The sequence below is a fragment of the Aplidium turbinatum genome, chromosome 2 (genome assembly GCF_918807975.1).
Source record: "Aplidium turbinatum chromosome 2, kaAplTurb1.1, whole genome shotgun sequence".
In the NCBI taxonomy this organism is placed as follows: Eukaryota; Metazoa; Chordata; class Ascidiacea; order Aplousobranchia; family Polyclinidae; genus Aplidium; species Aplidium turbinatum.
Window position 1 is genome coordinate 49,399,073 of NC_137473.1, and position 13,649 is coordinate 49,412,721.

A 13,649-nucleotide genomic window follows, 5' to 3' on the forward strand; every position below is an offset into this window, starting at 1 on the left:
GGCGTCAGAGGATGTTGCCTTTGAGATACAGAGAAAGGGATTGGGTCAGATTCCAGTCTTTGGTGTGGGTTTTATCATTTACTTTCCGTGTTGTTTTTAGTGGGAGAAGCAGTAAGTTGTAACCTGGCCGATCTAACCTTTGTAATTGATGTAGGCTTAACCAGGCAGAGAAGGAATGGAACGCTGAATCATTTGATTCAGCGCATGTTAGCTCAGTGGTTACGCGCCAGGATCAAGATCACGCGGCGCCAGTTCGACGCTCCGGGTGTGCGCTTGAGCAACGCATTTTCAGGACTGCTCTCCATTCAGCGGCACCTAGTGAATGGAATAATTCTCCGTAAACAACACTTCAACAACCGAAAAACTTCACTCTACCAATCTCGGTAACCGGCCCTGCGTCAAGAGCCTCTACAAGTATGCGAAACTACCAGGAATAACCAATCAAGGCTTTCTCAGTCCGAGGATAAAGATTCAAAACCAACCATGACTCGGCAGCTCTGTCACTCGCAACAAAAAAGCCGAGAATAAAAAACTTCGAACTACACAATACATTATTGTGCTAATTGTTTTTTATTTTGAAAATACGAAATGATTGGCAACATTGAAATTCACAATTTAAGGGTTATTCAAACATCACGTGACCACATTTTCTTAATCTTTGTCGTCAACTTATATAACACATTAAGATGATTCTGAACCTGGATGGTTTTCGTATGTTATTTGAACAACCCGAATCACATTAAAATTTACTTTTAGGCCTAATTCTCAATTGCAATAACAAACAATTATGCTTCAGTGTCATAGCAACAGGTGATCTAAAAGCTTGTTACCAAACTTTCCTTCATGGTAACCTTGCTTTCAAACTTGCCATCGCAGTATAAAAGCACCAATAAACACGAATAAAACAAACCCTTTCTGCATACGGCAACACTGGTGTCGGTCCATTGTATACACGCTATTTAGGCGTATAGGTCGAAAACAAAAGCACAGTCATTGCTACATAAATCTCAGCCCGGTGCAATTGGGTTTTCTGCATATGCTGAAGACAGTTTCAAAGAACAGAAAATGTTAACTTGCATGAGACATCTCAAACACGTATTTACAATTCACCTTGGCTCATAGTCTATAGGCTTTCTGCAAAAATAAGGCTATCAACATTCATTTTTATTACGATGGCAACACTCTTTGGGGACCTTAACTAAATGTTTCACAATAAAGTTGATTAAAAAAGTGTCTTTTCCAGATCTACGTAGACCGTGAGTTTCCAATCTTTTACTAATATTTTTTTTGTGTTTCATGGTCTGGTGGCAATTCCTTAGGAAATGTGTAATAATTGTTCCAGACGTTCAAACAAAATTTTCATTTCCAGCTGTTTTAAAAGAATCTAAGTATGCCGGTGTGGGTTTGCCCTCTAGTGGCCAGATTTCCGTTAAGTCACTGTCGTCATCTCCATTATTTTTTGGTTGGTTTTCTGTCGTCTTTGAAGCCGAACTGCTGGTTTCTTCGTTCAACAGTGCTTTGTTTTCATCTTCTTTGTCATCCTTTTTTTCCTCATCCCCTTAAAAAACAATAGTTTTTTGAAGTTTATCATCTTATAGCAAACGTTCAAATGGTCTGCGACAACTTTCCTTTCTTCAGCAATGCCATTCTTTTATTATAATTATAAATTTTAATTTTATTTCTTAATTACAAATCTAATGCTACCCATGCAACTTTTGACTTGTGTCAATGAGGGTAAACGAACCTAAAAGAGACTGTATCCTACTGACTGTAATTTTTGATCACATTTTCAAAGGGGTCTTAGTTTCCATGTCTTGTTTGCTAAGTAGACTATGTAACGATCTTGTGTATACAGCACTACATCTCAGCAGGTCTTTTCTTTATCAAATGAGCGAGACTATTCTGTTTGTCATTTTTATTCAAGGCTTTGAAGCTCTGTTGAATGTCATACAAAATATCTTACCGGATTCAGGATCCGATTTCTTCTTCACTTCCGAGTCTTCTTCTACAAGTTCTTCGTGGCCACGGAGTCGGTTGTACATACGAAACACGAAAATGATCAAAAATGCCTCAACCACCTAAACGTCAAATTTAAAATTGTGACAATAAGTTATTAACTTTTGCTAAAGCAGCTTGCCAAAGTAATTGAGTTTAATTAATGTTTATTTCTTATGATTGCACCACTAAGAATAAATACAGAAAACGTAGCTAGAGTCAGTGATAGGCCGTAGCGTAAATAGCGTAGCGTAGTAGTAGCGTAGCCGTAGCGTACTTTTCGATTCCGGCCGGAATGATTTTGGGGGCCGAAAACTTGAAGATACTACCTCGTGTTTATTGGGTATAGTGCGTTTTTCTTCGTTTCTAAGTGTCTTATTTTGAGGCCAGAGGATGACATTGGTAGCCTGCCAGGTCCAAGTTGTTCTCTCAACGGTCCTAGTGATAGGTAAAACGGACTAAACGCAAACATTTCAATCTTTGAAAAGAAAATAATTTAATTGGTGTCGAAACATGAGTTGTGTAACCTATCATGCAAGCTCTAGAAAAGCTTTTCGTCTAGTTTAATAGAATGCTCTTTAAACTTGTAACGTCTGCTTCAATCAGTTAGTTTTGTAGCTTTTCTTTTATATACCTGCGACGTTTGCTAACACGCAAATACAAGTCAGATAAGACGTAATAACATTAAACGTACACAAGAAGACCGATTGTGCGTTTCTCTAAAGCTTATCAGTTTGTCATACGTATACACAAAAATCATGTTTGCCTGAGTTTTGTTTCTACAGCAATGACCGATAACTCATTGCCTATCCGCATCAACTAATTTTACGTTAAAAATGGTTTCCGAATTGGATCAATTGATTCTACTGTACAGTATGTCAAAGGTTGCAAATTAGTAAATTACACAACTATTTGAAGCTCGTTAAAAGTATCACATCTTCAGATCGGCAGTTTTTGTTTTAACGCTTCTCATACAACATTTACATGAGTGCGGTGGTAAGTTATGCCTTTAAGATGACACAGTTAAACATTGCTTGAAGCGCCCTTCACCGAAAGAACCTTTCCTTGATGAAATATAAACAGTTCGTGCCTACTTTTCTGTTGCATGTTGTGGCGATAAATGTCGTTTGTTTCTCAATAGTTAGAAAAATCATCTGTTTGAACAACTGTGCACCCTACACCTTCCGTTTTAATAACCCGGGGATAATAACCATAAAAAATTTCCGATAGTGGATTGATTAAAATCTTGACGCTGAAATGTAGACCAGCCTATTCACATACCTGGAATAGCATGTAGACAAGAGGCATAAGAAATAAAACTCCAACTAGAATAGGATTGAATGCAAGTTTAAGCACTGTACTGCACAGCTGTACGTTCTGACATCCAGTTTCAACGCATATTGTCCGCCTAAAACATTGACATAAAACGTTAAAACGTTACCTAAACTACCAAGACAACATATGTGTCGACTAATTTTTGACCCTGAAATGCTTCGGTGCAAAATGTTACGTGTTTCATACAGTGTCTTATTAAAACAATTTTGAATTTAACAACCTATCGGTTCAGCAGTTAGAAATAGCCATAATGCACTTTTTCAAGCAGCAAAACTAGGTCATCCTTCAGTTTGTAGTGATATTAAAGCTAGTTGCTGTACTTGAGGAATAACAGAACTATCAAATGTTGAAGCGTATGAAAAAAGAAAATTCTTCGTTGAACCTGCACTTCGGGGATTCTCCGGCAATCCAGGCAAAGATGTAGCCAAACAAATAACCAGTCATTGGAAGAATGGCGCAACATCCCAGCACCGGTATAGGAAAGTAGACAAAGAAAGCATCCCCCAACATTATTCCTGCAAGAACTGCCACTGTGATGGTACATACGACGAGTACAACTCCTCCAATCTATAACAAATAGTTAAATAGTACTGTATTATGAGACACAAACAAGAAGATGCAGAATTGGTATACAGAGGCATCGAAATAGAGCGAAATCACGAAAATGTATGCTTGCTTTTGTGCCACAATCCAAAAGGATTAGACTGTCCAATGACTAATAGTAAACAATAATTAATAAATAAATGTCTAATAGTTAACAACCTTGCTGTAACTAGCCCACAAATGGGCCTATTGCAAACAATATAAATAAAATAGGTCACAAGCTTTGTAGTTAGATATTTGTTGCAATTTAGAAAAAAAGTTTAGCCTATTATGTAATGATGTGAAAAAATGAAAAAAAACAATAACGGAACTTTTAACGCAATTTTTGAAAAATTTGCCGAAGTGTTTGATGTAACATTAAAATTTTCGAACTAAATTTGCCATTTCATGTGACATAACCTAAATAATCCACTACTTACTCTCATCACATGCGTAACCCAATGTGGTCTGTAATGGCGGATTAAAATTCCTATTCCGACCGGAATAATTGTCATAGCAATGTTGAGAACAATTTTGTCAAATGGAACAATAGCTCCGCTGTCAACTGGAATAATAAACTGGGAATACAAATAGATAGACAGTGGCATGAAACCAAGACCCAGAATTGAAGAGCACGTAGTCATGAGAATGCTGAAACAAAGAACGTATTTTATATTTGCTAGAAATTTATAATAAAGTCCAATGAAGCAGGGAGGTAGCCATACGGGGGGGGGAAGCAATCGCCCCCTCTCCAATTTCAACTTGCTCTCACAAAAAAGTATGAATCTATAGTAGGCTACTACAATGTTTCAATAACTGAAAATATCTCCCCCTAAGAAGTTGCTTTTTCCCCCTTAAAACTTTCTTTCTAGTCACTGTAGTAAAGTTTATGCAATACATCAACATTTTTTCTCACCTTAGGTTCATGTCCCCGCTCATGGAATATGCTAGCATGTTGGAAAGGTTACCACCCGGGCAACAGCCACAAATAAGCACAGCCATTGCTGAATAGAGGTCCAAATCAAAAAGCTGAGTCAGACCAAATGCTGAAGCCGGCATGACTACAAACTGAGCGAACAGAGCTATGATGACTCCTTTTGGTTTCTTTGCATGTTCGGCTATCTTGGTCACAGTCATGGTGCAACCTATAGAAAACGAAGATCGATGAAATTTGTTTGTATATTATGTTTTTGTACCTGAGCAGTTTTTTTGTTTGCTTGACTGGAGGAGGAAAATTGTTCCTCTCTAGAGAGAGGACATCCACACCGTGGGATTAAAGCCAGAACAAGAGGAAGAATAAAATGAAATCTCCTGAAACGAATCTCTTCGGGAGCATTTCACTTGTTTTGATCTCGACAATCAAATAACTTCGTCAAACCGAGATTATTTGATGAAACCAAGCAAGTAGGATTGACAAGGCCCAACAGTAATGATTGACGTCTTTGAAATTTTTGCAGTCAAAATAACCAACCGACAAAATAGGCTACTTTTTATTAAATTTTTGTTGCGGTACTTTTAAGATGTCATAGAGGATATGTAATTCAAACAAAAATTTATTTCATTTTTAATGTTTCATGAAAAACTTATGGTGAATCTAAAACGATCAATTTTGCCTATGTCAAATAAAAAAGCTTTCTATACTTTTCAACCAAATGTTAGTTTAGGCTATAATCCAACTAACGTAAGCTATAACTTGTTTTCAAAATTGTTTTATTCTTTTCAGGCTTACGCGGGGTGATGGAATATTTAGTCTGAGTGGTCGGAAGGTATACAAGCCAAACTTTCGTGTCCTCGTTCAGGCATGTCATTAAGTGTTCTGCAAGAGACATAACCGACGCCCTTTCAAGTGTCGCATCAAAGCTCTCACCACCAGGCTATGCAGCCGATGATTCTATTCGATTAAGTTCGTATCTGATGACTGGACTTGGTTTGGGCAAAAAAACTTATCGTAGAGCAGAACTTTTTCTCAGTTGTTACTACTATGCTTATTGGCTCTGGTGTAATGAGTTCAGCATTTTTACTTGCAACTACAATATTCTACTGCAACTTATTTCTAAAATATCATTTGGCCTTACATAGCCTACTCAAAAAGCTATTATGTTTTGCACACTTCTTACCGAGAGAAACCATAACGAAAGCTAAGACAATGACCACAGTCACGCTGATTGCAACGTTCAAAATTCTATTCACTTCTTCTTCAAACAGTTCATAAAAGAAGAACATAGATGGTGACATCATTTTTTGAAGGATTGTATCATTAGTTCTTATTTCAGCTTCTATTTCCGAAGCATTTTTTCCGCTGATAATTAACATCTTTAACTCCAGGGGAACGGGTCGATCCTACAAAAAAAAATAAATAAATAAACTTAATCACTACATTGCCATTTTGATGACTTGGGTTTATAGCTTTATTGATGCATTTAAGATGCAAGAATCAACGTAGACTTTTGAAATGATCTTACCTGCAGCATGTCGAGTAACTTTTGCGGAAGAAGACTTTTAATCAACCCGTCATCCTGTACAATCATTCTTCCAATTTCCGATTTATTGTGTGATCCACTGAAAATTGCTGCTTCAATATTTGGGGGCATTTTACCTTCTTTGATTAAAATACTCATGGATTCGGGAAGACGGGAAAGAATAAGATCACGGTTTTGTGAAACATTTGCTTTCAGCCATTCTGTAGTTATCTCACCACGAGCAAGCATTCCCAATGTGTCTGGAGGCAGATAACCGGCTCTCACCAGGGAAGTGATCTGGTTTATTTGCTGAAACATATTGTCGAAATATTAATCGGTTGCGAGAAATAGAAGTTTATTGTACACATTATTGTTTAAAACGTTTAAATTAATTGACTCTCTGCATATCTACTGACGTTTCTTCCGTGACCGTTTTTTTCTCATCTCCTTTGATATAATTGAGTCAAAATGCATTACTCACTTTTTTAGATTCTCCTGAGCTGCAAGTTTTCTAAACTAGTCTTTACTTACAATATTTTTACCTGTCGTTCTTTGGGGCTGAAAGATCCTTCAACGCGTGGAGGTCTGCTTTGAGAAGTGTCTGCATCCAGACATTCAGGAGGAATCTTTTTAGCAGCCACAGCAGCTTCAAGAATCATTTTCTTCAGTTGCAATAGAGAAATTTCTCCATCTATAGCCTTTTGAGTAGTTCCAATTGGAATCCATCTATTTTCTTCCATTTTTCTTACAATGCCGAAACCTTGTTCCAAGTTTTTCACATTTAATCCTGAAAGACACAAAATATTTCTTGTGCACAAAAATGACAGTTTATCAATATTGTAGGCTAATATATTTATTTTGTGATACATGACGTCAGTAGGTATAATAACTTAAGTTCAGTGTAAAGAGAAGATAAAGTTGGTTGAAGTTTGTCTTGCACAGTTACAGTGGACCACAAGGAAAAGTAGTCAATCTACATTCTACTGTGTAGTACATGATGAGTATTTATTTATGTGTGAAGAAAGGCGTTCTTCCCGGCTATCAGCACAAGGCTGATTACTCACTAGCACAGCGAGCTGCAGTGACGCTTCGCTAACCAGAACGGTGTAGCTTCCACGCCAGCCATTGAGACCTCCAATTAAACGTTTAAGTTATTTTGGCAGCCGATTGTAGCATCGAATAGACAGCTTTGGATTGTAGCAGCGAATAGAATAGATTGGAGGTCTCAATGGCTGGCGTGGAAGCTACACCGTTCTGGTTAGCGAAGCGTCACTGCAGCTCGCTGTGCTAGTGAGTAATCAGCCTTGTGCTGATAGCCGGGAAGAACGCTTTTCTTCACATTGACCTACCCCTGGCACCTGCTGGTTTTGTTGGCTCTTTCTTTCCACAAAGATAAGAGTTAAACTGACTGGTAAAGCGGCGGTCGATTACTCAAGTGACAAGAATACGGTGCGATACTGATGAGCCCAGCCTCATGGGCGAAACACGTGTCTATCGCTGTCTATTCGATGCTACAATCGGCTGCCAAAATAACTTAAACATTTATTTATGTGTCACTTGCTTTCATGTGTTCTAGCCGAGCAATTTATTAAACTCCGGGCAATCGCATACACGTTTCAAGCATTCTGGCTTTGCCTTGCACTGAATGGAGTAGTGTTAGAAGTCAATCACCAATTGCAATATTCGCTTCTTGTTGTATGTAATAGATGTTATCATATTTAGCTTTTAATCGACAGTAAATGTTTTCCTGTAGCAGTAATTCATTGTATGTAAGCTAAAATACATCAAAGTCACATTACTCCAGTCCACTGTATTTTACTCCTTACCTAAATTGCAATTCTTTTCCGTTTTGTTGACTGCATTGATATCCTGCTTTATCATTGTTTGGTTTGTCACTTGAGAGAGTTGATCCGTTGTCGCAACTTCAACCGTTTTCGACGTGTCATCCTTTACCTTATTTTTTGCAACATGCGAATCATCACTTTTCTCTTTAGTTTTGTTAGGGTAATTATCAGTTTTATCATAATCGCTTTCTAAGTTGGTGGGTTTCTTTTCTTCAATCTCAGTTTTATTATGCACTTTTTGTGATCGAGGTCTTATTATTGTTCTTTCTGTAGCGGTTTTACTTAATTTATCGCATTCCGGGAGAGGTTGAAAAAGAAGTTCCACTAAAGTTTGGTTCAAAATTTTCATTTTATCGATTTTTGTCGAGGATTTCTTCCATGCTGCAATTCTATCTTTTGGAACTTTTTTTCTGGTTATCAAATCCTCAAATTTGGCTTCAATAGCTTCTAGAGTACATTCGTTTAATCCGACAATCTTTTTGGATTTCAAAGGTGGACTTTCGTTGTTTTTCTTTGAAACAAGACTGGGATTCTTCGTGACAATTTCCACTTGAGTTGATGAAACAAAAGTAGTTGTCTCCTTATCTCCGTAGATAACTTCCAAAGTTACCTTTTCTTCCTTTACTTCTTCCATGTATAAAGTTTCTTTGACGATTCCATTTTTTAATCCTTTTTCGTCTCTCTTTAAAATCGTAAATTCTGTCGCGTGTCTTGTATCAGGATGACCAGCGTATGCTGTAGTTTCAATTACAGGAGAAGAGTCTTTATCTTTTTCAAAGAGTAGTTCCATAAGTTTTGTCATAGAGTTTTGCGGCGGATTTTTCTTCTTTCGTTTTTGCTTTTTTCTTTTCCCGCCTTTCTTTTTTTTCGAACGTTTTGTTGTTGTTGAGCTGGTTGTCATGGAAGTTGTTGCAGCTGTAGTTTCCAGACCATCTTCTAACAACATTTCTTGCTCCACCGTGGTTAAGTGAGACATTTCGGCGGTGGTGACTGCCATTTTTGATTTATTACTTTCACGCGAATGCTTTTTCTTTCTGTTTGATTTTTTGTCTCCTTTTGCTTCTACATTTAAAAGCAAAGAACAAACCAAAACCAAAATTAAAAGAAACTTAAAAACATTTACATTCATCTTTGTTGCTATGAAACTATTGAGCAAATATCCTAATGAACCTGAACCAAAGCAAAACAGAAAACTTGTAATTTACATTATTTTACATAACATTTACATAACACAGAATCAATCAAACAATATCAAACAATCATTGTTTTTTTTTTCTTTAGCCTACAAAGTAGGCCACCACAATAATACACTGCTGCTTTACACGCTGAGAATTGAAACAGCTAACGAGAAAACAAGTTGCTGAAAAAGAGAAATTTAGCCGATTACTTGACTTTCAGACTTTTATTGGACGCATGTTTTTCACAGTTTTTCTCTACCGCAGGGTCCGGCGCAGGGTGTAATAAATTGTGTTGCTGAAGAGTTGGGGTAGTTGCTAGAGGAACACAAAAGGTCACGTTACTCTTGTTAGTCTCGAAAACTTAATAAAATGACCTAATTTTTTCTTTATCTGAGGCTCAGTAACTGAGTATAGATTCTTATGTGAATATGAGAAGATCTATTGTCACATTGCGCGAAGCCCACGTTAACATGTTTCAAAAATCGCGGTAAACTTTAAAGAACTGCCACCAACAAACGCAGCACTAGACGCAAGGCATCCACAACAACTAATTAGTGTACAAGAGTCAATTAAGTCAATTTAGCCTGCATACGCGCAGTCTAGTCTTGGATTAGTTTGTCTATAAGCGGTAGCGTTGACAGGGGGGTTCAGGCCTTCAGGGGGTATTTTTGGCACAGCCCCGGGATAATTTTAGAGGCCCGAAACCTTTTCAAAGGCCTGGAAACATGAAGAAACCACAGCGTAGGTTAATCTTTGGATACAATGAGCTTTTCTTACAAAAAGTTTTGATTTTGGGTACAAAAGATACACTGGTACCGCACCGAGCCCAAAATATCGTCTCAATGGTCCTGTCTATGAGACTATAATTTCCTCATTTACTATACACTTGTTGAATACGGCAAATTTTTTCCACATTTTTTTAACCTTTTTATGGAGATTCCAATTTGGAGAGAAGCAGTCGGCAGTGATCGCTTACTTCAGTGGTTTTCCAATTCCAACTTGCAAAACGAAGCAGCGCATTGATCTTATGCATAAATCTAAATCTACAAACTTGAAAACAAAGTCATCAGTGTAATTTTTATGTAAAAGATTAACTTGATTGTTGTGTAAGGATAGAGCAAAGTGAAAAGGTCTGAATTTTCGAAACAAAATCTGTAAAAACTAGGTGAAAAACATTTTCCAATGTTGCCTACACGAGTTTTAAGACAGGCCTCTTTACAACTTCTACATCCTAGTTTGAAAGACAACTTTCATTAGGGTCTGTAGCGCTTTCGCATCTAAAAACGGCGCACGAAGGGGTCAAAACGCTCCATTCGGGTACCTCTCACCATGACCTACTAGAACACGGCCAAATATGTTGCTATTTGAGGAGATTTCTAAGAGTCTGAATTGTTACAATCATAGCTATGACAAACTTGTCATCTTCCCATTTCCAAAAGTAAGTAAAATAAGCAATATTTGCACCTAGACATATGTTTGGCTTGTTTAACCGGAGCTTAGGCATGTACGTTCTTCTTCTTCGTCGTATGAGCTGTTCTTCGGGACTATATGTTTGGGCATGATGTCATCAGCCACTCTACAGTCTCGTCATCCAGGGTCTTCAGTCCAAGCGTTCCATGTGGTGGTTGATGGATTGGGCAGTCATGGACGACATGATCTACTGTCTGGTCTGTGGCGCCACACTCGCATCCCGGTGAGGGAGCCAGGCCCCATCTGCACATGTCTGAAGATTAGATCTGTATGTTAAGCACAGTTCACACAATAATAATATAATATGTAAGACTTTCCAACTGCACCCTGGAGGTAGTATCCTTTGGTGTATCGCTTTAGGTGCAATTGCATGTTCTAAAATATCAAGAACTTTTTGTGGATTCTATGCTGTAAGCTGCTCATTTGACGTGCCAATTTAAATGTTAGTTCGTTTTGTTTTTTGTTTAATTTTGCAAGTAAATTAAGGCTTTTGGGGAAGGATCCTGTTATACAAAAAACCTAACGACTGTATGATGAGACTAATGCCAGGATGCAGCTGGAAAGTCTCACATATTTTACATTATTATTGCATAAATTGTGCTTAACATACAGATCTAATCTTCAGCAAAACAAGTAAAAATATGTCTAGATGCAAATATTGCTTATTTTACATACTTCTTTAATTGGGAAAATGACAGGTTTGTCATGATTATGATTGTAACAATTAAAGTGCAACTGCACGATGACATTGACCGCACTTTATCTGAAAGAGCATGTTTCAATCTATAAATACCAACCTCGCCCTTACTTTTTAAGGCTATATTTATCTCAATAAAAATTATCAAAAGTATGGTTTTCCACGCGCTTGTATTTTTGGCCACGCTCCTGCAATGGCGGATTGCATTGCGCAACACGCGGATTATGACGTCAGTTGGAGTCAGTCAGATCGAAGCGACAATTGGTTTTGCAAGTCTTTTAGTTGTGTTTGACTTAGAGGAAAGAGGGTTTTTTCGCTGCTTCGATCTTGTTGCACGTGCTTTTTATGTCAAGGCAGGTAGTATAGGCTGTTTGCAATCTCGAGTTTGAAAAAAATAAGCCAGGTCTGTTGACTTATCCATTGAAATTGTTGGTTAAGGGACAGACCAAAGCTGTCATAGGCCATGCAAGGTAAGGTACGGTACATCTTAACCAATGTTATGTGACATTCTTGTAAGCTTCAAGTCTTTCTTTCAAATATATAAAACTTTTAAAACAAAACATTTCTCTTGCAACTTCGTTTCTTAGATTATTGTAGTTCTGAGTCAAACATTTAAAATGGTGCCATTAAAGTTACATGGTTTCTTGTTTATTTAGGATACGTTAAAAAAATCCTACACAAACTGTTGTTGACAACTGATGAGGAAATGGAAGTTTTTCGCACTGCTTTCCGGACTATTAACACCCCCCTGACATAACATCGGATTTTCACCAACCTGAAAGGAGTTCAATTCAGCGCAGTGCCTCTAATCGTCACTTCAATGTGTGAATTTTCACATGTTGTGACAGAGTTCCTGCAAGCTGCACCGGTTTTAGGAATGTTACCGGAGAAAGATTACCGCATGGATGTGGCTGCAAACTGCAGAATATTAAATTTGCCACCACTTTTATTCGGCCATTTCGCTAGACTCTCTTAATTATTCTGCAGGTTAGGATTAAGTTTTAAGTACATAGTTTAGTGATTAAAATGGACAGTGATGGCTTTCTGGATTTTGATGAATGTTTCGATGGCGAAACTGCTCCGTATCTTTTTGAGCCGGAGTACTCCGACAGTGAGCTTGCACAACGAAAAGAACTTGAAAGAACACAATTGGCGGTAAGAAAATGATTATTTACTGGTAGGCTACCGTGAACTCGATAATGCTCGTGCATGCCAATGAGCTATATATAATTAATATCGTATATGAACTACACGCGTCCCAAGAAGTGACCTGGGTCATCAATTCAGCAGCCTCATTAAAGAAGCTATAATAATGTCAACATACAGTGCATCGTATACAAGCAAGATTAACCAATTTTTGAAATACCAGTAGGCCCTATTGATGTTTTTTTATACATTGTTCAGGTTGATGCTGGAAGACGAGACTACGGAAAACCGCCTAACGATGGAGTGGTGTCGTTGTACCCGTTGTGTTGTGTTAGGTGCGGAGGAATGTGTTTGCTGCCACGAAATCGAGCAGTGTGTAAGGATGCTTAACGGAGGATGCATGGCGGAGAGCACCTTTTGCATCACTGTGTTGGACGACTTCCACGCAATGGTGAATCCAGCAGTCCTACAAACCTTCTTCAGGGTTGACAGGAAGAATTGGGAAAAAGATGGCAAGCCCAGAGGACGCGATGGAAAGTTGTCAAATGAGTGAGTTTACTTGAACTTCTTTACTGTTCAACAGCCTTTCAACTGGTTGCGTAATTGTTCCATTCATTATTAAACGACTTGCTGTTACCTCTCCCAGGCAATTCAGGCTGGTCGCCTATAGGCACGTGCTGGAGTGGCTGTTGGATGGAGAAGTTCTGGGCAAGTCCAACAGAGTCGTGCTGCCATCCTGCATTGTCTCTTTTATCCGCAGAAAGTATCCCAGCGACGATGGAGACTATGCTGGTTTCCGAAGACCAGTGTTAACATTTTAGTCTTTTTAAAACGAAATCCGGTTTATTTGCAACCGTTTGTTGGTTTATTTTTATTTTTTGATTTGGTGTTTTTTTGGTTTGGTTTGTTTTCGATTTGTGTGTCGTAATGCGATTTGTCATTA

The 13,649-nt window shown here is 38.0% G+C and overlaps 1 protein-coding gene across 1 annotated transcript; it reads right to left on the minus strand.

Moving 5' to 3' along the window:
• Positions 1-563: 563 nt before the first annotated feature.
• LOC145765346 (uncharacterized) lies at positions 564-9,381 on the minus strand. The gene is made up of 10 exons (XM_082577151.1): positions 8,198-9,381; positions 6,914-7,158; positions 6,375-6,680; positions 6,030-6,252; positions 4,829-5,057; positions 4,353-4,563; positions 3,713-3,897; positions 3,277-3,403; positions 1,964-2,078; positions 564-1,558 (listed from the first exon to the last, which is right to left on the minus strand). The coding sequence occupies exons 1-10, from the start codon at positions 9,342-9,344 to the stop codon at positions 1,347-1,349; spliced, it is 3,000 nt and encodes a 999-aa protein (XP_082433277.1). The 5' UTR covers positions 9,345-9,381; the 3' UTR covers positions 564-1,346.
• Positions 9,382-13,649: the final 4,268 nt, after the last annotated feature.